The following is a 25,225-nucleotide window of genomic DNA, read 5'->3' on the forward strand; positions in this document are numbered from 1 at the left end:
GTTTCCTGGGGGCAGAAATATCGCGCTCTCTGGAGAGAAAGCGTCGGTATTTCTGCGGGGAAGTTAGATCGGTGAATGGGAATTATATTCCCATTCACTGATCGGGGGGCAAGCGGCGGGCAGCGGGAGCGCGCGCGGGGGCGCGCCAATCGCGCGTACCAGCCGGCGGCAGCAGCAGTGCCTATCTGGACGAGGAAGCTCGTCCAGATAGGCCGAACTGGTTAAACAATTGCATATTTCAACATATGTTTTTGGTACTTGATAATGGGATGTTGTTTGCAAAGATGAATTCGCTTGAAGATTTGTGAACACTGTTTTTACAAAAGAACTTTTTGATACATTAAAATTTAAGATCATCTTGAAACTTTTTTGTCTCTTCAAAAATACTTTTTTTTACTATATAACCTTGTACACATATAGTTATATTATTGGTGTTGTGGCACACCATTGTGGATATGGTTTTTGGTCTCCCAATTTTTCCAATTACCCCTTTAGATAGCCAGAGGTGCCTCCCTTCCCCTCATTTAGATAGCCAGATGTACCCCCTATAGTTAGCCAGATGTGCCCCCCCTTGTTCTGCTGCTGCTAACACGTCTGCATTCCTCTGCAGAGGAAGAGAAGTGGTGCACTTTGGGCAGCCAGCGAGCCACCTCTCATGCATGTGGGGGTGCAATGGCCATGCTGAGCGCCTTCACAGTGCTGCGCCCGGGGACATATGTCCCCCCTTGCCCACCCATAGCTACGCCTCTGTGTAAATCTCAGCCGCATAGCTCCCAACTGTCCCTCTTTCGGAGGGACAGTCCCTCTTTAGGAACTAAATCCCTCTGTCCCTCTTTCTTCCTCATTTGTCCCTCTTTCAGGACTGATGTACACATTGAGGGAAATATATGTATTTTTCGACTGAAAAATGTGTTTAACTAACTCTAAACTTTATTCCCATCATTTAAATGTATGTATTTCTCATTTTCAAATGTTAAAATGAAGGGAAACTACTGATAGAAAGGACCAGTGTGGTCAGAATGATAAAACTGCATCTTTAGCTTTGGAGTTCTTTGTGATATGCATGACAAGGGGTGTGGTGGGGGCGTGGTTAGCTTGTGGCAGGGGTGTGTCTTAAAGTGTCCATCTTTCTTATCTCAAAATGTTGGGAGGTACGAAATCTGGGTGAGGTATTGACTAAATAATTTATAAATGAATATTGTAAAAAAAATCAAGTAATTTTCTTCATTAGATTTTATTTATTAAAGTTCCTCTTTAACCACTTGCCGACCGCCCCCAGCCGATGGGCGGCGGCAAAGACTGGGCCCAAACGACCGCAATACGCCCATCGGCGGGGGCGGCTGCGGGAGTGGCTATGCGGCGATCGCGTCATTCGTGATGCGATCAGCCGCCGGGGACTGGCTCCGCCCACCGCTCATAGTAACCCGCCGGCCGTTCGGAAGCGCCGGCGGGTTACTAGCACCCGGATCGCCGCATTTACATTGTATAATAGGCTTTGTAATGTATACAAAGCCTATTATACTGGCTGCCTCCTGCCCTGGTGGTCCCAGTGTCCGAGGGACCACCAGGGCAGGCTGCAGCCACCCTAGTCTGCACCCAAGCACACTGATTTCCCCCCCCCTGCCCCCTGATCGCCCACAGCACCCCTCAGACCCCCCCCCCCTGCCCACCCCCCAGACCACTGTTTGCACCCAGTCACCCCCACTAATCACCCATCAATCACTCCCTGTCACTATCTGTCAACGCTATTTTTTTTTTATCCCCCCCCCTGTCCACTGCCCCCTCCTGATCACCCCCACCCCTCAGATTCTCCCCAGACCCCCCCCAGACCCCCCCCCCCCCCCGTGTACTGTATGCATCTATCCCCCCTGATCACCTGTCAATCACCCGTCAATCACCAGTCAATCACCCCCTGTCACTGCTACCCATCAATCAGCCCCTAACCTGCCCCTTGCGGGCAATCTGATCACCCACCCACACCAATAGATCGCCCGCAGATCCGACATCAGATCACCTTTCAAATCCATTGTTTACATCTATTCTCTCCTCTAAACACCCACTAATTACCCATCAATCACCTATCAATCACCCCCTATCACCACCTGTCACTGTTACCCATCAGATTAGTCCCTAATCTACCCCTTGCGGGCACCCAATCACCCGCCCACACGCTCAGATTGCCCTCAGACCCCCCTTTATCAATTCGCCAGTGCAATATTTACATCTGTTATTCCCTGTAATAACCCACTGATCACCTGTCAATCACCTATCAATCACCCCCTGTCACTGCCACCCATCAATCACTCCCTGTCACTGCCACCCATCAATCAGCCCCTAACCTGCCCCTTGCGGGCAATCTGATCACCCACCCACACCAATAGATCGCCCGCAGATCCGACATCAGATCACCTCCCAAGTGCAGTGTTTACATCTCTTCTCTCCTCTAAACACCCACTAATTACCAATCAATCACCTATCAATCACCCCCTATCACCACCTGTCACTGTTACCCATCAGATTAGACCCTAATCTACCCCTTGCGGGCACCCAATCACCCGCCCACACGCTCAGATTGCCCTCAGACCCCCCTTTATCAATTCGCCAGTGCAATATTTACATCTGTTATTCCCTGTAATAACCCACTGATCACCTGTCAATCACCTATCAATCACCCCCTGTCACTGCCACCCATCAATCACCCCCTGTCACTGCCACCCATCAATCAGCCCCTAACCTGCCCCTTGCGGGCAATCTGATCACCCACCCACACCAATAGATCGCCCGCAGATCCGACATCAGATCACCTCCCAAGTGCAGTGTTTACATCTCTTCTCTCCTCTAAACACCCACTAATTACCCATCAATCACCCCCTATCACCACCTGTCACTGTTACCCATCAGATTAGACCCTAATCTGCCCCTTGCGGGCACCCAATCACCCGCCCACACACTCAGATTGCCCTCAGACCCCCCCTTATCAATTCGCCAGTGCAATATTTACATCTGTTATTCCCTGTAATAACCCACTGATCACCTGTCAATCACCTATCAATCACCCCCTGTCACTGCCACCCATCAATCACCCCCTGTCACTGCCCCCCATCAATCAGCCCCTAACTTGCCCCTTGCGGGCAATCTGATCACCCACCCACACCAATAGATCGCCCGCAGATCCGACATCAGATCACCTCCCAAGTGCAGTGTTTACATCTCTTCTCTCCTCTAAACACCCACTAATTACCCATCAATCACCCCCTATCACCACCTGTCACGGTTACCCATCAGATTAGACCCTAATCTGCCCCTTGCGGGCACCCAATCACCCGCCCACACCTCAGAACGTCCTCAGTCCCCAGCCCTGATCACCTCGCTAGTGCATTGCTTGCATCTATTTCCCCCCTCTAATCACACCTTGAGACACCCATCAATCACCTCCTGTCACCCCCTAGCACACCTACCCATCAGATCAGGCCCTAATTTGCCCCGTGTGGGCTCCTGATCACTCGGCCAAACCCTCAGGTCCCCCTCAGACCCCCTTCCGATCACCTCCCCAGTGCATTGATTGCATCTATTTTCCCCTCTAACCGCCCCCTGAGACACCCATCAATCACCTCCTGTCACCCCCCTAGCACTCCTATCCATCAGATCAGGCCCAAAACATCCTGTCATCTAAGAGGCCACCCTGCTTATGACCGGTCCGGTTCCACAAAATTTGCCCCCTCATAGACCACCTGTCATCAAAATTTGCAGATGCTTATACCCCTGATCAGTCATTTTGAGAAATTTGGTTTCCAGACTACTCACAGTTTTGGGCCCGTAAAATGCCAGGGCAGTATAGGAACCCCACAAGTGACCCCATTTTAGAAAGAAGACACCCCAAGGTATTCTGTTAGGTGTATGATGAGTTCATAGAAGATTTTATTTTTTGTCAAAAGTTAGCGGAAATTAGATTTTTATTGTTTTTTTCACAAAGTGTCATTTTTCACTAACTTGTGAAAAAAAATAAAATCTTCTATGAACTCACCATACCCCTAACGGAATACCCTGGGGTGTCTTCTTTCTAAAATGGGGTCACTTGTGGGGTTCCTATACTGCCCTGGCATTTTAGGGGCCCTAAACCGTGAGGAGTAGTCTAGAAAACAAATGCCTCAAAATGACCTGTGAATAGGACGTTGGGCCCCTTAGCGCACCTAGGCTGCAAAAAAGTGTCACACATGTGGTATCGCCATACTCAGGAGAAGTAGTATAATGTGTTTTGTGGTGTATTTTTACACATACCCATGCTGGGTGGGAGAAATCTCTCTGTAAATGGACAATTGTGTGTAAAAAAAATCAAAAATGTGTCATTTACAGAGATATTTCTCCCACCCAGCATGATTATATGTAAAAATACACCACAAAACACATTATACTACTTCTTCTGAGTACGGCGATACCACATGTGTGACACTTTTTTGCAGCCTAACTGTGCTAAGGGGCCCAAAGTCCAATGAGTACCTTTAGGATTTCACAGGTCATTTTGAGACATTTGGGTTCAAGACTACTCCTCACGGTTTAGGGCCCCTAAAATGCCAGGGCAGTATAGGAACCCCACAAGTGACCCCATTTTAGAAAGAAGACACCCCAAGGTATTCTGTTAGGTGTATGATGAGTTCATAGAAGATTTTATTTTTTGTCACAAGTTAGCGGAAATTGATATGTATTGTTTTTTTTTTCACAAAGTGTCATTTTCCGCTAACTTGTGACAAAAAAAAAATCTTCTATGAACTCACCATACTCCTAACAGAATACCTTGGGGTGTCTTCTTTCTAAAATGGGGTCACTTGTGGGGTTCCTATACTGCCCTGGCATTTTAGGGGCCCTAAACCGTGAGCAGTAGTCTAGAATCCAAATGCCTCAAAATGACCTGTGAATAGGACGTTAGGCCCCTTAGTGCACCTAGGTTGCAAAAAAGTGTCACACACGTACTCAGAAGAAGTAGTATATTGTGTTTTGGGGTGTATTTTTACACATACCCATGCTGGGTGGGAGAAATATCTCTGTAAAAGGACAATTGTGTGTAAAAAAAATCAAACAATTGTCATTTACAGAGATATTTCTCCCACCCAGCATGGGTATGTGTAAAAATACACCCCAAAACACATTATACTACTTCTCCTGAGTACGGCGGTACCACATGTGTGGCACTTTTTTGCACCCTAAGTGCGCTAAGAGGCCCAAAGTCCAATGAGTACCTTTAGGATTTCACAGGTCATTTTGCGACATTTGGTTTCAAGACTACTCCTCACGGTTTAGGGCCCCTAAAATGCCAGGGCAGTATAGGAACCCCACAAATGACCCCATTTTAGAAAGAAGACACCCCAAGGTATTCCGTTAGGAGTATGGTGAGTTCATAGAAGATTTTATTTTTTGTCACAAGTTAGCGGAAAATGACACTTTGTGAAAAAAAACAATTAAAATCAATTTCCGCTAACTTGTGACAAAAAAAAAATCTTCTATGAACTCACCATCCTCCTAACGGAATACCTTGGGGTGTCTTCTTTCTAAAATGGGGTAATTTGTGGGGTTCCTATACTGTCCTGGCATTTTAGGGGCCCTAAACCGTGAGGAGTAGTCTTGAAACGAAATTTCTCAAAATGACCTGTGAAATCCTAAAGGTACTCATTGAACTTTGGGCCCCTTAGCGCAGTTAGGGTGCAAAAAAGTGCCACACATGTGGTATCGCCGTACTCAGGAGAAGTAGTATAATGTGTTTTGGGGTGTATTTTTCCACATACCCATGCTGAGTGGGAGAAATATCTCTATAAATAGACAATTGTGTGTAAAAAAAATAAAACAATTGTCATTTACGGAGATATTTCTCCCACCCAGCATGGGTATGTGTAAAAATACACCCCAAAACACATTATACTACTTCTCCTGAGTACGGCAATACCACATGTGTGGCACTTTTTTGCAGTCTAACTGCGCTAAGGGGCCAAAAGTCCAATGAGCATCTTTAGGCTTTACAGGGGTGCTTACAATTAGGCACCCCCCAAAATGCCAGGACAGTGAACACACCCCACAAATGACCCCATTTTGGAAAGTAGACACTTCAAGGTATTCAGAGAGGAGCATAGTGAGTCCGTGGCAGATTTCATTTTTTTTTTGTCGCAAGTTAGAAGAAATGGAAACTTTTTTTTTTTCTTTTTTTTGTCAGAAAGTGTCATTTTCCGCTAACTTGTGACAAAAAATAAAATCTTCTATGAACTCACCATGCCTCTCACTGAATACTTTGGGATGTCTTCTTTCCAAAATGGGGTCATTTGGGGGGTATTTGTACTATCCTGGAATTTTAGCCCCTCATGAAACCTGACAGGTGCGCAGAAAAGTCAGAGATGCTTGAAAATGGGAAAATTCACTTTTGGCACCATAGTTTGTAAACGCTATAACTTTTACCCAATCCAATAAATATACACTGAATGTTTTTTTTTTTATCAAAGACATGTAGCAGAATAACTTTCGCGCTCAAATGTATAGGAAATTTTACTTTATTTGAAAAATGTCAGCACAGCAAGTTAAAAAAGTCATTTTTTTGCCAAAATTCATGTCTTTTTTGATGAATATAATAAAAACTAAAACTCGCAGCAGCAATCAAATAGCAGCAAAAGAAAGCTGTATTAGTGACAAGAAAAGGAGGTAAAATTCCTTTAGGTGGTAGGTTGTATGACCGAGCAATAAACCGTGAAAGCTGCAGTGGTCTGAATGGAGAAAAAGGCTCTGGTCCTTAAGGGGCGAAAAGACTGTGGTCCTCAAGTGGTTAAAGAGAACCTGAACTGAAAATAAAAAGTCAAAATAACCATACACAGGTCATACTTACCTCCTGTATAGTCTACTATTAAATCTCTTTCTCCTCTCCTGCGTCCCATTTGTCCACTGTGATCAATGGAATTCTCTGTCCTCCATTTTAAAAATGGCCAATACCCCATAACAGGTTCCTGGTCAGCACACTGTTAAACTGAAATATCACCCACTTGAGCCATAGGGAAACATGGACATTACCTTGCACATCAGTTGCAACTGACAGCTGCTGATATATAACTGACAGCAACTGGTATATTTCAGTTCTGACAAAACATTGTCAGAACTGGAAGGGATCACTGTAAGGCAGTGATGGCTAACCTTGGCACTCCAGCTGTGGTGGAACTACAAGTCCCATGAGGCATTGCAATACTCTGACAGCTCTAAGCATAACTCAGGGAGGCAGAGGCATGATGGGATTTGTAGTTTTGTCACAGCTGGAGTGCCAAGGTTAGCCATCAGTGCTATAAGGGAACCACACCTTCAAGAAGGCCCTCAAAACTCACCATTTCACTCTGGCCTACTACCCCTCACAAGTGCTCTAAACCCACAGCTGAACTCTGGTCCCCTACCTTTCGTGTCCCTACCTCTCCCTCTAGATTGTAAGCCTTTTGGCAGGGTCCTCCTCCTTTTGTGTCCTACCTGATCATGCACCTCCATTACTGTGAACCCATGCTATGCATCTGAGTGAACCTATCTTGCCTAATCTCCATGCTCCATCCAGTGACTGACTAAGCATTACCTTGTACTCATCCTGTGCTGAGTGATCTGGTTTCTCTTGTATTCCTGTATTGTCGTATTGCTGTATGTCACCCCTAAATATTGTCTGTAACCTAAATTAATGTCCATCTATATATATAATAGAGTAAGTGCCTCAACCTTCAAGCAAGGAGAAGTAGCGCCCTGCCCCCAGGGCCGGTCCAAGCAAGAAGAAGGGGCTGGTCCAAGCAACAAGAAGAAGTAGTGTCATATCAAACCAAGGGCACAGAGGGATAATTTGCATATTCAGTAGCAGTGCATTGTGGGTAACCACAAATGTTCACTTATAGCTGAATTATTGCAGATTTGCTTCTGTTTTAAGAAGGAAAATTACACCAAGCTTTGCTTTTTTTAGTAGGAGGGCTTTTTGGTCTCTTTTATCCTCCTATACATTCTTAGTAGTTTGGGTCACCCTGAGCTGCTTGGTTACTCTGTTGTACTGGTCCAAGCCCTATCTCATACAGCCTTATCAATCCCTGCTATGTACTGATGAGCACCAAACATCTGAAATAGGCTGTTACATGTGGGTTTGATATGACTGTGTAAAACTTAAAGCTATAGGCTTGCTTGACTTACCAAGGGTGAAAAGGAATAATTTGCATATACAATAATACAATAACATTTGTAAAGCGCTTTCTCCCATAGGACTCAAAGCGCATAGCTGTGTCTCAGATTAATACAGGGTTGCAGGCTGGGTTGTGTTACAGAGGAGATAGTCAGATGTTCATGAATGCCAGACTGAAGAGGTAGGTTTTCAGTTTAGACTTAAATGCTTCCAGGGATGGAGCTGTCCTGATTGGGTGTGGCAGGGAGTTCCAAAGTGTAGGGGCAGCATGACAAAAGGCTCTGTCTCCAAAGGTTTTGAGGTGGACTCTGGGGGTGACCAAGGTGTTACGTCCTTTTGATCTAAGATTGTGGGGGGGGGGTGATGTAGTTGCAACAAGTCCTTCAGGTATCCAGGGCCCAGATTGTGCAAGGATTTGAATGTCAGTAAGCCAATCTTAAACAGAATTCTCCATTTTATCGGTAGCCAGTGGAGTGAGCTCAGGGTTGATGTTATGTGGCAATGGCGGGGTTGGCTCGTTAACAGCCTTGTGGCGGCATTCTGTACTAATTGCAGGCGGCGTAAGTCTTTCTTATGCAGGCCTGTGTAGAGGACGTTGCAGTAGTCTAACCTTGATGTGACAAAGGCATGAACTAGGGTTGGAAGATCCTCTGAAGGAATTAGGTGTTTAATCCTTGCAATATTCCTTAGGTGAAAGAAGGAATGTTTCACAACAGCTGAGATTTGATTCCTGAAGCTTAATTTCCCATCAATCAGTACTCCCAGGCTGCGCACACAGTCTGAGTTGTTCAGGTCTGAGCTCCCTATCCTTAGCGGTGTTGGTTGAGACTTGGGCTGCTTTGCTGTTGAGCCCTGGCCCTCGATAACAAGAACCTCAGTTTTGTCAGCATTAAGTTTTAGCCAATTATTATTCATCCACTCCTGAAGCTCAGCTAAGCATGCGTTTATTTGTGGAGTAGGGTCTGTGACGTCAGGTTTGAATGACAAATATAGCTGGGTGTCATCAGCATAGCAATGATATGTCAGGCCATGTTTTTGTATGATTTCTCCAAGTGGCAGCATGTATATGGTGAACAGTAAAGGGGATAATATTGCGCCCTGAGGTACACCGTATTTTAGTGGTACAGGGTTGGAGAGGAAGGGCCCTAAGGCTACCCTTTGTGTTCTGTCAGCCAGGAAGGAGTTGAAACACCGGAGAACAATGTCATCTACAACAACAACAACAACAAACAACAACAAATAACATTTGTAAAGCGCTTTTCTCCCATGGGACTCAAAGCCCATAAGCATGGCTCCGACCATCGTGGTACAGAGGAAGAATTTTATAAATCTGGAAATGCCAGGCTAAACAGGTGGCTTTTCAGTCTGGATTTGAATAGCTCCAGGGATGGTGCTGTCTTTACTGGGTGTGGTAGGGAGTTCCAAAGAGTAGGGGCAGCATGACAGAAGGCTCTGTCTCCAGATTTTTTGAGGTGCACTCTGGGAGTGACCAAGTTTATAGAACTTGCTGATCTGAGGTTGTGAGAGGTGTGGTGCAGCTTCAGCAAGTCCTTCATGTATCCAGGGCCCAGATTGTGCAGGGATTTGAATGTCAGCAGTCCAATCTTGAAGAGTATTCTCCATTCTACTGGTAGCCAGTGCAGTGAGCGAAGGATCGGTGTAATGTGACAGTGGCGAGGCTGGTTTGTTAGCAATCTGGCAGCAGCATTCTGCACTAATTGCAGGCGACGCAGGTCTTTTTTGGGGAGGCCAGCATAAAGGGAATTGCAGTAGTCCAGCCGTGATGTGATGAAGGCGTGGACTAGGGTTTGAAGATCCTCTGGGGGAATCAGATGTTTAATCTTTGCAATGTTCTTCAGATGAAAGAAGGAAGATTTAACTACAGATGAAATTTGGTTTCTGAAACTCAATTCCCCATCGATTAGTACGCCAAGGCTGCGCACAAGGTTGGAGCTGTTTATGTCTGAATTCCCAATCCTGATTGGTGTTGCTTTAGGATAGAGCTGTTTTGATGGCGAGCACTGGCTTTGGACAAACAGGACCTCAGTTTTGTCAGCATTCAGTTTCAACCAGTTAACATTTATCCATGCCTGAAGCTCAGCTAAGCAAGAGTTTATTTTTGGGGTAGGGTCTGTTCCACCAGGTTTGAAGGACAGGTATAGCTGTGTGTCATCGGCGTAGCAGTGGTACGTCAGGCCATGTCGTTGGATAAGTGTACCGCGTGGCAACATGTAGATTGCAAACAGCAGAGGGAATAGGATTGATCCTTGTGGCACTCCGAATTGTAGAGGTGCAGGTTTGGACATTATAGGTCCTAGGGATACTCTCTGTGTTCTGTCAGTCAGGAATGATCTGAACCACTGGAGGACTGATCCACTGATGCCACAGTACTCCTGCAGTCTGTTAAGCAGGATTTCATGGTCAACTGTATCAAAAGCAGCTGAGAGATCCAACAGGATTAGGATGGAGCATTCCCCTCTGTCCCTTGCCATGAGCAGATCGTTGCAGACTTGGATGAGGGCTGTTTCACAGCTGTGGTGTTTCTTAAAGCCAGATTGTAGAGGGTCCAGGATGTTGTTTACTGACAGCCTGGTTTCAAGTTGCAGATAGACAGCCTTTTCAATAACTTTACCTAAGAAGGGGAGGTTGGAGACAGGTCTGTAGCTGCTCATAGCATCTGGATCCATGGAAGGTTTTTTAAGAAGGGGCTTGATGATTCCTTCTTTTAGAGAGGTAGGAAACCTCCCTGCTTGCAGAGAGCAATTTACTATTTTGTGAAATGCTGGACCAAGCAGGTCAGGGCATTTCAGCATATGTTTAGTTGGTCCAGGGTCCAGGTCGCAGGTTGTCTGGCGGAGACGACAGAGGATGTCTGAGATCTCTTCCTCACTAATACTTTTGAAATCAGTCCAGGGTGTTAGGTTGTTTTTGCAGCTATTTCCATTAGTTGCATGAGTCTTGGGTGCTGTGGACTGAATGAGAGACCGAATAGAAGATACTTTGTCAGTAAAGTAGCAAGCAAATTTCTCACATAGCTCCTTTGAGGGAGTTATAGTGGGTTTTAGACAGGATGGATTACATAGTCTATCAACTGTGCGGAATAGTTGGGCTGGTCTGTTGGCGGCCTTTGCGATCTCCTGTGATAGGTAGGAGGATTTTTTCTTGGTGATCGCATTTTGGTAGCTTTCCAGGTGAGAGACAAGGGTGTGTTTATCTTTTGAATTCTGAGATTTTCGCCACTTCCTTTCTAGTCTGCGCACTTCTTTCTTTAGGTCCTTTAGTGAGCTGTCAAACCACCGTGCATGGTGAAGTGGTGTGGATCGTTTGATGCGAACTGGAGCGAGGGCGTCATAGGCAGATGACACTGCATGGTTGTATATCAGGACCATGGAGTCTGGGTCTGCACAATGATTGGTTAATGCGTCGAAGTTGAGGATATTCTGAACGTGCTGGGGTGAGACATCTTTCAGTGAACGGTATTTTATGAGTTCTTTCCCTCTGTGTTTTATCGCTGGTGCTGTCAGAGAGAAGTGAATGGTGTGGTGGTCTGACCATACCACTGGGTTTATATCCATGTGTGATATTAAAAGTCCGTAATGAAATATAAGATCCAGGGTGTGCCCTTTCGTATGGGTGGGGAGGTTGACAGCCTGAGAGAGACCCAGTTCACTCATTATGAGAAGTAGTTCACTTCCTAGGTGGGAGTCGTGATCATCCACCCATGCATTGAAGTCTCCCAGGATGATCCATCTAGGGTGTTCCACTGTTACGCAGGATAAGAGTATGCCACAGTACTCTTGTAGCCTGTTGAGCAAGATTTCATGATCAACTGTGTCAAAAGCCGCTGAGAGGTCGAGCAAAATCAGGATAGAACATTGACCCTTGTCTCTTGCAATGAGCAGATCATTGCAAATCTGGGTGAGGGCTGTTTCACAGCTGTGATATTTCCTGAAGCCAGATTGAAGAGGGTCAAGGATGTTGTTTCTGGAGAGCCTGGCTTCAAGTTGGAGGTAGACAGCCTTTTCAATAACTTTTCCCAGAAAGGGGGGGTTTGAGACAGGTCTGTAGCTGTTTAGAGCATCTGGGTCTAAGGATGGTGGATGGTTTCTTGAGTAGAGGCCTGACGATTGCTTCTTTCAGAGTAGAGGGAAACCACCCTTCTTGTAAGCAGCCGTTGACTATTTTGTGGAATGCCGGTGTAAATAGTTCAGGGCATTTCAACATGAACTTAGTGGAGCCAGGGTCCAGATCGCAGGTAGTCTGGCGAAGGTTTGAGTAGCGGTGCATTGTGGGTAATCACAAATGTTCACTTATAGCTGAATTATTGCAGATTTGCTTCTGTTTTAAGAAGGCAAATTACACCAAGCTTTGATTTTTTTAGTAGAAGGTCTTTTTGGTCCCTTTTATCCGCGTACGTACAAAAAGGGCGCCCGGACAAAAAGGGCGCGGGGTGTAAACTCTAAATAATAATTAATCATTAATAGGGTTTATAAAAATAGTGTGCTATATTTGGTTTACAAATAAGGTTTAACAAAATTATAAATCATTAAATAATGTTTATGAAGTCGGAAATTGTGAAAACGTTAATCTTCCCTGTTTTTAAAGTTAAACTTATAATTACGTTTATGAAAAAAACAATAATATATGTTTAATTGTTATAATTCTATATTATTGTGAATAACCTTCATTTACGGTTTGTTCTTATAATAAAATCTGAAAATATTCTTTATAACGATGATATAAATATAACTACGTTCGTAATAAGTGTTGTAAAACATTAGTAATTATTACTAAAATTTTACTAAAACTATACCTAAGCCTACTCTTACACAGAACCCTCCCTGTACCTATCCCTAACCCCTAGACCCCCCTGTTGGTGCCTAAACCTAAGACCCCCCTGTTGGTGCCTAAACCTAAGACCCCCCTGTTGGTGCCTAAACCTAAGACCCCCCCCCTGTTGGTGCCTAAGTAACCCTCCCTGTACCTACCCCTAACCCCTAGACCCCCCTGTTGGTGCCTAAACCTAAGACCCCCCTGGTGGTGCCTAAACCTAAGACCCCCCTTTATTATGTGGATAATAATGTTTTACTAATTGTGGATGCAAAAAATATTTTGCAATTTACGTTACGTACTGATCGCTTTATTTTGTGAATAATAATGTTTTACAAACAGTAAGGGATAAAACTTTAAATAATGTTTTAATTAGTTAAATAAGATAAATATGTTTAGTATTTTTATAAACATTATTCGGCACGGGCGCATTTTATAAACGTAAATCACCACAAGCACACTTATAAATCATTAAAAATCTCCTGGCGCCGTTTGTAAACGTTATTTATGTCCTGCGCCCTTTTTTCCTGCTCGGCGCCCATTAAACGCTATTTATTATGAGAGTGAATGGCAGCGCCCTTTTTGTCCACTAGCGGCATGCGCCCTTTTTTCCCGCTTCCCTTTTATCCACCTATACATTCCGAGTGGTTTGGGTCACCCTGAGCTGCTTGGTTACTCTGTTGTACTGGTCTAAGCCCTATCTCATACAGCCATATCAATCCTTGCCATGTACTGATGAGGACCAAAAGTCTGAAACAGGCTGTCTACATGTGGGTTTAATATGACTGTGTAAAATGTAAAGCTCTAGGCTTGCTATACACCAGCGCAGGCATTCTCTACCAGGGTTCCTTGAGTACTCTGCAGGGGTTCCTTGGCATTTTCCCCCATCGTGGGGGAAGTATAATAGAGCACACTATAATAGGTGGTACTGTAACAAGAAGCACTAAATTGAGGGTCAGAATAATAATGAGCACAGTATAATGAGTGGCAGTGTAATAGGGGGTAATGAAATAAACAGCCTTACCTACACTTAAAGACCACGCCTCCGGAAAAATAAATGCAGGGGTTTCTCGAGATTAAAAAATTCTTTGCAGGGGTTCCTTGAGATCCTAAAGTTATTTGCAGGATTACTTCAGGGTAAAAAGGTTGAGAAAGGCTGCACCAGTGGCTCTGGATGCTTGCTTGGCTTACCAAGGGGGAAAAGGGGTAATTTGCATATTTAGTAGCAGTGCATTGTGGGTATCCACAAATGTTCACTTATAGCTGAATTATTGCAGATTTCCTTCTGTTTTAAAAAGGCAAATTACACCAATACAGTGTGCGGCATTGCAGGAAGTGACGACAGTGGAACGCACGATGGAACACGGAAGAGGTGAGTCATCCCCGCCCGCTGCCTCTTACTAATAGTGGCGGCTGCTACTGTGCTTAAGCTGGAGGTAGAGCACACATGTGGGACCCTGTTGAGGGGGGGCTAAACCCCCCTCCCCGCCGCTGTGCCCAATACCCCCTTCCTGCCCTCTACCCTCTTATGCGGCGTATGCTACACCACGGGTCGGCAAGTACAATAAATAATAATAAGAAGAAAATGGTGAGCTTCTGAGAGGAACTGGCGGTTAGTATGTAATATTCATTTGCAGCTACGTCATCTGTTTATTTTAAATAATTTTACTCATCTCAGGTTCCCTTTAAGTGCCTGTTGTCTGTGTGGTCTGAGATGGGATTAACTGTGAAAGTCCACAGATGGTAGTTCAGAAAGTAGCCAGAAAAAGGATTATTTGCATGAGTCTGAAAAGTTTGCCTTTTGTGCTGGTAAAGGTTAAAATAGTTATTTTCTATGGTGTTCCTGAAATGAAATGTGTTAAATTGCTACACACAAGTTAAGTAGGCACAATGCACACTCCGCACGTTATACCCTGAACGTTATTTTTCATAGCATGAAGAATTGTTATTATGTAACATGCATATTTTTGCACCCTTTAGGCTGGGTGAACACATAACATAGCGTGAGAGACTGCATTATATGTCATGTTTTATGTTAATGTTGTGTGCGTTTTTACTGCGTTTTTACTGCATTTTTTTTTTACCTCAGATGCGCTTTTTAAGCATTTTGCGTGCGTTTTAATGCATTTGCGGTTCGCATATACAAAACGCATATGCGTTTTTCATGCTTTTTTCTTTTGCGTTTTATGCAAATAACTAGGAAGTCAACAGGAAGCGGAGGTACATCATAAAACAATTTTTATTTTAAAATCCGGATAGAAAACCGCATGGAAAACGCATGAAAACCGTATACCATTGCGTTTCCATTGACTTTCATTATGTGCGTTTTTGATGCGTCTATGAATATTATGCAACACAACCAGTGTTTTCAAAAGCGCAGGTTTGAAAACATAGAAAACGCATATGCCTGCGGTCCATAGACTTCCATTAGCGGCAAAAACTCAGCGTTTTCCACAACACTAGCGATTCTGCTATGTGTGCATCTAGCCTTATACAGAAACATACCACAGAACATGTGTTTGGACAATGTGATCCATTACAACAAGGGCATATCAGTTTACTGAGAGTTTTAAAGCCAGATCTCTGATCTCCCAGAATGCTCTGGGGGTATTCTGCATAATGATCAGCTTAGCCAAAGTCTCAGTGGGAGGGCGGGGCTACACACCAATATATAGTTATAGGGAGTGTTATAGGGAGTGTTTTTAAAGGGGTACTACAGCGAAAAACTGTAAAATTTAAAATATGTGCAAACATATACAAATAAGAAGTACATTTTTTCCAGAGTAAAATGAGCCATAAATTACTTTTCTCCTATGTTGCTGTCACTTAGTGTAGGTAGTAGAAATCTGACAGAAGCGACAGGTTTTGGACTAGTCCATCTCTTTATAGGGGATTCTCAGGGATATATTTATTTTCAAAAGCACTTAGTGAATGGCAGTTGCTCTGTCCAACTGCCAAAAAACTGTGTAGGGAGCAGGGAAGCTGGCCAGCAACATTGAAAATTGCGCAAAAGGTGGATCAGCACATCACCAGGCCGCCTCCGAATGGCCTCGAATCAGAGGTGCGCTGAGCCCCCCCAGAAACTGCAAACGCACCTTGAACCCAAACAGAAGCTCTGCATATACAACAAAAGCAAAGCTGTTAAGTGGGAGCAGCTGACCAAAAATGAATTAAATTAGTACATGGCAAGGAAATGAACAGCGCTACTTAAAAACAGACAAGTGCCTACCTGCAAAAGAGTGCAAGCCCCACTTGTGGGACAAAATACACACCGAGCATACACATGACCTGTCTACCACTGGAGGATGTTGGTTTCCGTAACAGCTTGCATGCAACCTATTAAGTACTCGTCCCTCCCACTGCGAAGAAGTCAATCCTCCATTGGAGGGGACCGTACACTAACTAAATCCTAACCTATGTATATGCATAGCCTGGGTGCGGCTAATCAAATAAAATCGAAAATTGCGCAAAAGGTGGATCAGCGCATCACCAGGCCGCCTCCGAATGGCCTCGAATCAGAGGTTTGCAGTTTCTGGGGGGCTCAGCGCACCTCTGATTCGGATTTAGTTAGTGCAGGTAGGCACTTGTCTGTTTTTAAGTAGCGCTGTTCATTTCCTTGCCATGGCCAGCAACATTGTTTAAATTCTTTTTAGGGAATATCTTTATAAAGAATAAAAGCCTTGCTGAGAATCCCCTATGAAGAGATGGACTAGTCCAACACCTGTCAGATTTCTACTGCCTACAGTAAGTGACAGCATTATAGGAGAAAAATAATTTATGGCTCATTTTACTCTGGAAAAAATTTACTTCTTATTTGTATATGTTTGCACATATTTTAAATTTTACAGTTTTCGCTGTAGTGCCCCTTTAAAGGGAAGGTCCAAGCAAAAAAAAAAAAAAAATGAGTTTTACTTACCTGGGGCTTCTACCAGCCCCATGTAGCCATCCTGTGCCCTCGTAGTCATTCACTGCTGCTCCAGTCCCCCGCTGGCAGCTTTCTGACCTCGGAGGTCAGGGCCACATTGCATACATTTTTACGCATTCCAGCTAGTGCAGGAACAAAAATTTACGCGTTTCACCACTAACGCGTAAAAATGTATGCGTTAATGTTCCTGCACTAGCGGGAATGCGTAAAAATGTATGCAATTCGGCCCTGACCTCCGAGGTCAGAAAGCTGCCAGCGGGGGACTGGAGCAGCAGTGAGTGACTACGAGGGCACAGGATGGCTGCATGGGGCTGGTAGAAGCCCCAGGTAAGTGAAACTCATTTTTTTTTTTTTTGCTTGAACCTTCCCTTTAATGCCGAAACGTGAATATTTAACATATAAGTAGGTACACTGATTCATTTGCTCCAACTTATGGTTCCTCTTTAACATAAATCACATATATGATGTTTCTTCTGATCATGAAAACGATACTTACCAGTCTGTTGGATGCAAACGCTATAAGGTTGGTTGAATTTGACTGCATACAAATTGTATGCTCTCCATATGTATGGGTCGTAAATGTGAACTTTCCATCTGGTCCATACAGCTTAGACAGCAGTACCTGTAAATGTATGAATGACAGCATATTATGCAATCCAGCTGTACCTTACATGACATTATTTATACACATAGGGCTCTATTCACAAAGGGTAGATCGGTAAAATAATTTTCTTCAGTAAAATACCTCTTGTGGTATTTTACACTTTTTTTTTCCAAATTCACTAGTTTTCCCTCATGAGGCAGAAGTTTGCTAATTTACCAAACAAACATGCTTCAATTCACTCATCACTGCTGGGTGTCACTTGCCAGCGTGTAGCAGGTCAGCGGGCAGGCAGGGGAGCTGTGTGTGTGACTCGGAGGTTTTCCCTACACTGCATCCCTGTCACCCTTTTAGATGTACTGCAGCCACCAGGGGGAGCTCTTCTGTATGTTACAATACAAATATGCACATCTAAAGGGATGCAGGTATGCTGCTCCATAACATAGGAGATGGATTACTAAAGCTGAAGGATGTTGGAAAACCAGAGTAAAAAAGGTCCATTTAGGATATCAGGGGAGGGAGTTGTTAGTAGGTGTGACCAAATGTGGGCATGGCTAGGTACAATAAACATGGATTCCTGCTTCCCCAGTAGTGTCGCAGCTTTTCAGTGCCCGTCATACTGCATCACAGCTTAAATTTCCAGATCCTTCAGTTTTGTGTCCCAGCTTTCCAGTGACCTTCATACTGTGCTGCAGTTCTCACGTGTCCCATGGTGTGTTGCTAGTTTCCCACCACCTTTCCAGTCCCTAACTACATCCCTACCCCCTCCATGTGATCTAAATCTTAAGCCCCGTCTACACGAGGCGATCCGGCGGCTCGATTAGCCGCCGGATCGCCTCTTCCGCATCCCCGCGCGTACCCGCCGCGTCCGCGCTCACCCGCGCGTGCGTCGGATTCGATCCCCCGCTCGCCCCCGCTGGCGCCGCTTATCTTCCGCTCGATTCCCTGCCTTTGTCCCCTCGTGGGGAAAGAGCAGGGAATCGGCGGTGGCGAAATCCGACCTGACGGACCTTATCAATCGAGCCGCATCAGCGGCTCGATTGATAAGTAACATTGCTGTAACATCGCTCCATGTAGACGGAGCTTTATAGGCAAGACAGGTAAATGTCTTCACTGAGACAGGTTACATTAGATATAGGATTAGGATACATTAGAACGATTATAGGCAGATTCGACCAAGAGACAAATTTATCTCTAATCGAATCTGATTAGAGATACATTTGTCTCTAGTCGATTCTGCCCATACACTACAGGCCGATTCCCGTCCGATTGAAGCATGAAATCATCAGGGAATCGTCTGAGCCGGCGCGTCCGCCCCGCCGCTGCCCCCAAAATGTATAAATGTATGTAGTGTAGTGCATTTATATATTACCTGTTCTGTAGCAGCTTCTGCACGGTGTCTGTCCATCTCGCCGGGTAACAGCCGCATACACGCTTGCGGCGCATAGTGTCTGATGTCAGACACTATGCGCCGCCGGCGTCTATGCGGAACCCAGCGAGATGGACGGAAACCGCATGGAGGCTGACACCGGACAGGTAATGTATAAATCAACTACACTACATACATTTATACATTGCAGTGGCGGGGGTTTCGTCGTCTCGTCACTCGTTCGCAATTCGGTCGCTGTACCGCTGCGCACCCGACCAACCAACTTCGGCCCGACATCTTTCAGCATGCGCGATCAACTGTGCGGCCAATTTCTGTCCCGAAATTGGTCACTTTGTCAGTCGGGCATGCACTTGGCAGCACCAATTTTCATCCAATTAGATTATAATAATCCAATTGGATGGTCGATTGGTTGGTTGGCTAGTGTATGGCCCCCTTTAGGCCGTATATGACTTCTGTTGCATTTTACAAAATTGTGGCTTAGCAGTGATAATGGTTGGGTAAATAACACTGCACACCTCATACTGCCAGTCAACTGCTCACGATTTACAGGGCCCCTGTGTAAAATGAACCCGGGGGGGGGGGAGGGGGGGCTTTCCGGCTCCTGTGTAAAATGAACCTGGGCGGGGGGGAGGGGGCTCCCATGACAGGCCCCTTGTCTTCCCCAGCAGACCTAACTTCCCCTGAAGTTGCATTGGAAGATCCTCCTTTCCTGCCAAATCCTCCCACCAACTCCCAGGACTCCTGGGCCAGCAGCCACCTGTCCTCCCAGGTCTACATCCCCTCCGATGTTATTGTGGTCAACGGGTCCCCTGTAGTTTTTCGGCAGTGTGGCAACTCGTATGTCCCGGCTGTTACGCTCCTGCATTAATCGTGGCTCTTCATCCTCTCCTCTGTGACCCGGCGCATGTTATTACCAAGTGCCATCGGCAGTGATGAGTTATGGATGAATTCCGAATGGGTTTCATTTGGATTTCATCCAAATTTGATCCGGAGCTCCTCCCTGGCCACCGGGTCACTGAAAAGATGCGGCAGCCGGGGATGCAGACCGGAACGCACGGACTAATGGAGGAGTGCACCAGTTGGGAAAGATGAGCCACTACACTGCTGACAACTTTGCAAGGGAAACCAGTTGAGAGGAGGCCTGAAGGTGCGGGTCTTGGGGCAATTTACCAGGATGTCCCTATGTAAAGTATGTGTAAAACAGGCACCCCACAAAATAAACAAAATAAATATGTTTTCCTGTCAGTTTCATACATTTATATAATGATAATAGATCCAGATTTGTAATCCTGGAATTCTGTTCCCCCCAGCATAGCTGGTGCACTTCCTGTGAGGGGGAACCACTCCTATTTTCTTGGTTGGTGGGGAGATTTTATGTAGTTACACTGACCCTGCCCTAATGAAAGGATGTCTTCCATCTCATTCCAGGTATGATAATTCTGTTTCTCAGTTATTGTTTTACTAAACTTTAATTGTTAGACTTTCCCTGATCTGTCATATGCTAGACAAAGAGATGAGAGCAGTGTAGTCACAGGACAGCTTCCCTGATACTCAGTGCAGTGCTGTTAGGACATTGCACGTGGCAGACATGGAGAGCACATGTTAGATTGCTGTTATCTGTGATATGCTGCACTGTATTTGCATTGATGTTATTTCTGAGCAATATGATGTTGTGTTATGTAAGATTTTATGTAGTTACACTGACCCTGCCCTAATAAAAGGATGCCCTCCATCTCATTCAAGATTGTTGTTTGATCCTCAATACACCCCCAGCCTCTACCCACCCCTATCGCACTGTGGAGTTTATTCATCCTATGTGCAACACCTATGGTGAGCATAACACAGCGCATACTCTGCAATCTGCATACCACAAACCATACTTTTTCATAGCCTGAAGAATTGTTATGTAACGTAAACATTATCACACATGGGGCCTGATTCACAAAGCGGTGCTAACAGTTAGCACGCTGGTGAAAAGCCCTTTATCACGCCTAAACTCAGTTTAGGCGTGATAAGTTTAGGTGTGATACGTTTAGGCGTGATAAGTTTAAGCACCAACTGGGTTAGCACCGCTGTGCACAGCTGATCAAAGGTTTTGCGCTAGCAAAGTCTGGTGCACTTCACATAGAGTTTAATGGCGCTGCTTTGCGTGCAGGACTTTGCGCGCGATCTAAACTTATCTAAACTTATCATGCCTAAACTTATCACGCCTAAACTTATCACACCTGGGACTCGATTCACAAAGCGGTGCTAACCCAGTTAGAGACTTTAGGCGTGATAACCATTGCACCATGCTGGTGAAAAGCCAGTTTAGGCGTGATAAGTTTAGGTGTGATAAGTTTAGATGTGATAAGTTTAGGCGTGATAAGTTTAGATAAGTGTAGATAGCGTGCAAAGTCCCGCACGCAAAGCAGCGCCATTAAACTCTATGCGAAGTGCACCAGACTTTGCTAGCGCAAAACTTTTGATCAGCTGTGCACTGCGGTGCTAATGCAGTTGGTGCTGAAACTTATCATGCCTAAACTTATCACACCTAAACTTATCGTGCCTAAACTTATCACACCTAAACTTATCACACCTAAACTTATCATGCCTAAACTGAGTTTAGGCGTGATAAAGGGCTTTTCACCGGGGTGCTAACTGTTAGCACCACTTTGTGAATCAGGCCCCTAAACTTATCACGCCTAAACTGGCTTTTAACCAGCGTGGTGCAATGGTTATCACACCTAGGCCTCGATTCACAAAGCGGTGATAACCCAGTTATCACGCCTAAAAGACTTTAGGCGTGATGACCTTTTCACCACTGAGTTATCACCGATTTTTCCTGCTCTTCGCGCGAAGTTACCGCGCGTAAGCGCGTTCGCGCGTACGCGCGTAAGAGCGCGCGCAAAGTCCCATAGGGCTTAATGGGAGCTTCGCGCGAAGCGTCGGGTGTTGCGCGCGCGCTTACGCGCGTACGCGCGGCAACTTCGCGCGAGTTTCTTCTTATCATGCCTAAAGTGACTTTAGGCGTGATAAGGGCCTTTTCACCATGGTGCTAACACTTTGCACCGCTTTGTGAATCGAGCCCCTAAAGGGCCTGATTCACAAAGCGGTGCTAACAGTTAGCACGCTGGTGAAAAGCCCTTTATCATGCCTAAACTCAGTTTAGGCATGATAAGTTTAGGTGTGATAAGTTTAGGTGTGATAAGTTTAGGCATGATAAGTTTAGGTGTGATAAGTTTAGGCATGATAAGTTTAAGCGCCAACTGGGTTAGCACCGCAGTGCACAGCTTATCAAAAGTTTTACGCTAGCAAAGACTGGTGCACTTCATATAAAGTTTAATGGCGCTGCTTTGCGTGCGGGACTTTGCAAGCGATCTAAACTTATCTAAACTTAGCATGCCTAAACTTATCACACCTAAACTTAGCATGCCTAAACTTATCACACCTAAACTGGCTTTTCACCAGAGTGGTGCAATGGTTATCATGCCTAAAGTCTCTAACTGGGTTAGCACCGCTTTGTGAATCGAGCCCATTGTATCCAGAAACACACTGCAGAAAGTGCATATGAATAAGGTGATCCAATACAACACATATATGTTAATATTCCCACATACAATGGGCAGAACATTTATGTGCAGCATTGCATAAAATGTGGACACACCTTTAAAGCGAGACTGAATAATAAAAAAACAAAGTGTTTCACTTACCTGGGGCTTCTGGCAGCCCCTTGCACCTACCCTGTCCTCCACGATCCTCCGTTCTCTCTACACTGGCCTTCCAAAAAAGGACTTGTACTGCCTACAGCTGATACAGAATACTGCTGCCAGACTGTTAACCAACCAACCCCGTCACTGCCACATAACGCCAGTCCTGCATTCCCTTCACTGGCTACTTATAAAATGAAGGATCCTATTCAAGATCGGCCTACTGACATATAAATCACTATATAATCTGGGCCCTGGATACATGAAAGAAATGTTACAGCTGCATAGTAATCCCTGCAATCTCATATCCACAGGTTCTAATAATCTAGTCATACCCAGAGTCCACCTGAAAACTTTTGGTCCCTGAGCGTTCTGTCATGCTCCTCCTACGTTATGGAACTCCCTACCTCAGCAGATCAGGACAGCTCCATCTCTGGATGTATTCAAATCCAGACTGAAACCTCACCTGTTCAGTTTGGCATTTTCAGAAATATAATTTTTGTTGTGTGAATACTTCATCCTACTACCAATTACTGAATCTGAGAGAGCCTAAGCGCTTTGAGTCCTATGGGAGAGAAGCGCTATAGAAATGTTATTGTTATAAGTGAAACACTGGGTTTTTTTTTTACTATTCAGTTCCGCTTTAAGTCTATCTGTATTCTCTGTCGTCTTGAGAAAAGGCACGTAATGTGTCTGGATGAGAGAAGTATTATCAGCTGCCAGAAGTCATCAATAATCACAGGCACACAAAGAACTATGTCAAAATAGTGTGTTGTAAGTACATCTTTTAAAGAAAACAAATGTATGGAACCGTGATCAGCCAGGGTACTAACAGCAGCACAGTCCTTTCCTGATTGTACAGCTGTCATTTACATGACTGGCATCTGTGGAATTAGGGCACAGGCACACAATAACACTACATTACAGTATACCAGTTACCTCTGTATTCGGTGCTTTCACAGTCACAACCATTCCAAGGCCTGGAGCAGATGGCAGGAAGTCGTGTTTGCCTAAATCCCATTTCTGTATCTTATAACGACCTTAGCAGACAATACGAGACAGTATACAGTTCCAGTGTGGAAACAGAAGAATAAAATAAGTCAATAAATCCTTTTCAGATGTTTAAATACAGTGTGCTTAATACTGAGGATAAGTGTATGGGGCGGATGGAGAACACATTGTACTACTGGGTTTTTCAGGAGTATTGTACTGATCTGAAAGGCAGATCTGCAGTTGGCTCTTAGGGATGGTGAGAGCTATTTTTTTTTTATTATTGTTCATTTAATTTTTAGGCTTAAAGTGAACCAGAGACGAAGCACCCGCATGTATTTACCATATATATCAGTGGGGACATTAGAGAAAACACCTACCCTGTTCTCTGTTTCATTCGTCACTGCTCAACCTGCTTTTTATCAGCCCTGATAAAATCCCAGACTGAGCATTCAGTCTGGCTTTACTCAGGAATCATAGCTGAGTCTGTCTTCTCTGATGTCTTTTTAAGCCCAAGCTTGCCCCCTTCTGGCTCTGCTATAATGACTCAGCTATAATGATTCCTGAGCAAAGCCAGGCTGAATGCTCAGTCGGGGATTTTATCAGGGCCGATAACAAGCAGGCTGAGCAGTGAAGAATGAAACAGAGAGCAGGGTAGGTGTTTTCTCTAATGTTCCCACTGATCTATATGTTAAAATACATGAGGATGCTTCATCTCTGGTTCACTTTAAAGAGAACCTGTAACAAAAAAAATCTTCCTCTGGGAGATACTTACGTCAGGACTCAGGAGGGGGAAGCCTCAGGGTCCCAATGACGCTTCCCCATCCTCTGTAGCCTAAGGGAAACCAGCCCCGGCTCCCCCAAAATTTCTGCGACAAAGCTTGACAAGTACTGCGCAGGCGTGGCAATATTTACCTACCGCGATCCTGCGCAGGCGCAGTATCGGCTCTTCATTCAGCTTAAGGCGGAAATAGCCGAGCCTGATTGATCCGCTCTACTCCGCAGGCACAATAGACTCACGCCTGCGTAGTACAGTGAATATGATAGGGCTCGGCTATTACCTGAACAAAGAGCCGCTACTGCGCCTGCGCAGGATCGATGTAGGTAAATATTTACCTCGCCACTGTTCAGGGGGTCACAGCACTGGATTGCCAGGACAGCAGAGGACAGGGGAAGCCTTGTTAGGTTCCAGAGGCTTCCCCCTCCAGAGGTAAGTATTCCCCAGAGGGGTGTTTGTTTTATATTTGTTATTTTCTTTAAAATATGTTTTTTTAATTAGGAAAATATGTAACATTGGACTTACGAGCCCAAATAGGTAAAAAAAGAGAAGTACCTTAATCACTTTTAAATGCACGAAGGACGCCATCCGCGCTCTCCGTGCAGTTCCGCCGGGTCCCCGCAGTGTGATAGCCCCCTGTGCCACTCCCGACCCCACGGACGGGGTCGGGCTCCCCTTCCTCTCCTACGATGGCCACTGGAGCTTGCCACGGCTGCGCAGTCCGCATACACGTTAGTGCGGCTGCACAGCTCTAGGGCCTCCCCCCTCGATCCAAGCTACTGTGCGTGGATCGGGGGGGAGGGCCCTAGAGCTGCGCAGCCGCACTAACGTGTATGCGGACTGCGCAGCCGCGGCCAG

The 25,225-nt window shown here is 45.2% G+C and overlaps 1 protein-coding gene across 1 annotated transcript in view; it reads right to left on the bottom strand.

Moving 5' to 3' along the window:
- LOC137555712 (transmembrane emp24 domain-containing protein 11-like) overlaps positions 1-25,225 on the bottom strand; it is a 53,725-nt gene that overhangs the window by 12,566 nt on the left and 15,934 nt on the right. The window contains exons 2-3 of the mRNA XM_068271591.1: positions 23,539-23,639; positions 17,416-17,541 (exon numbers count right to left, since the gene is read on the bottom strand). Of these exons, the coding sequence (XP_068127692.1) occupies positions 17,416-17,541; positions 23,539-23,639 (227 nt within the window). The remainder of the gene's footprint in view (positions 1-17,415; positions 17,542-23,538; positions 23,640-25,225) is intronic.

This window comes from Hyperolius riggenbachi, chromosome 1 (assembly GCF_040937935.1).
Source record: "Hyperolius riggenbachi isolate aHypRig1 chromosome 1, aHypRig1.pri, whole genome shotgun sequence".
In the NCBI taxonomy this organism is placed as follows: Eukaryota; Metazoa; Chordata; class Amphibia; order Anura; family Hyperoliidae; genus Hyperolius; species Hyperolius riggenbachi.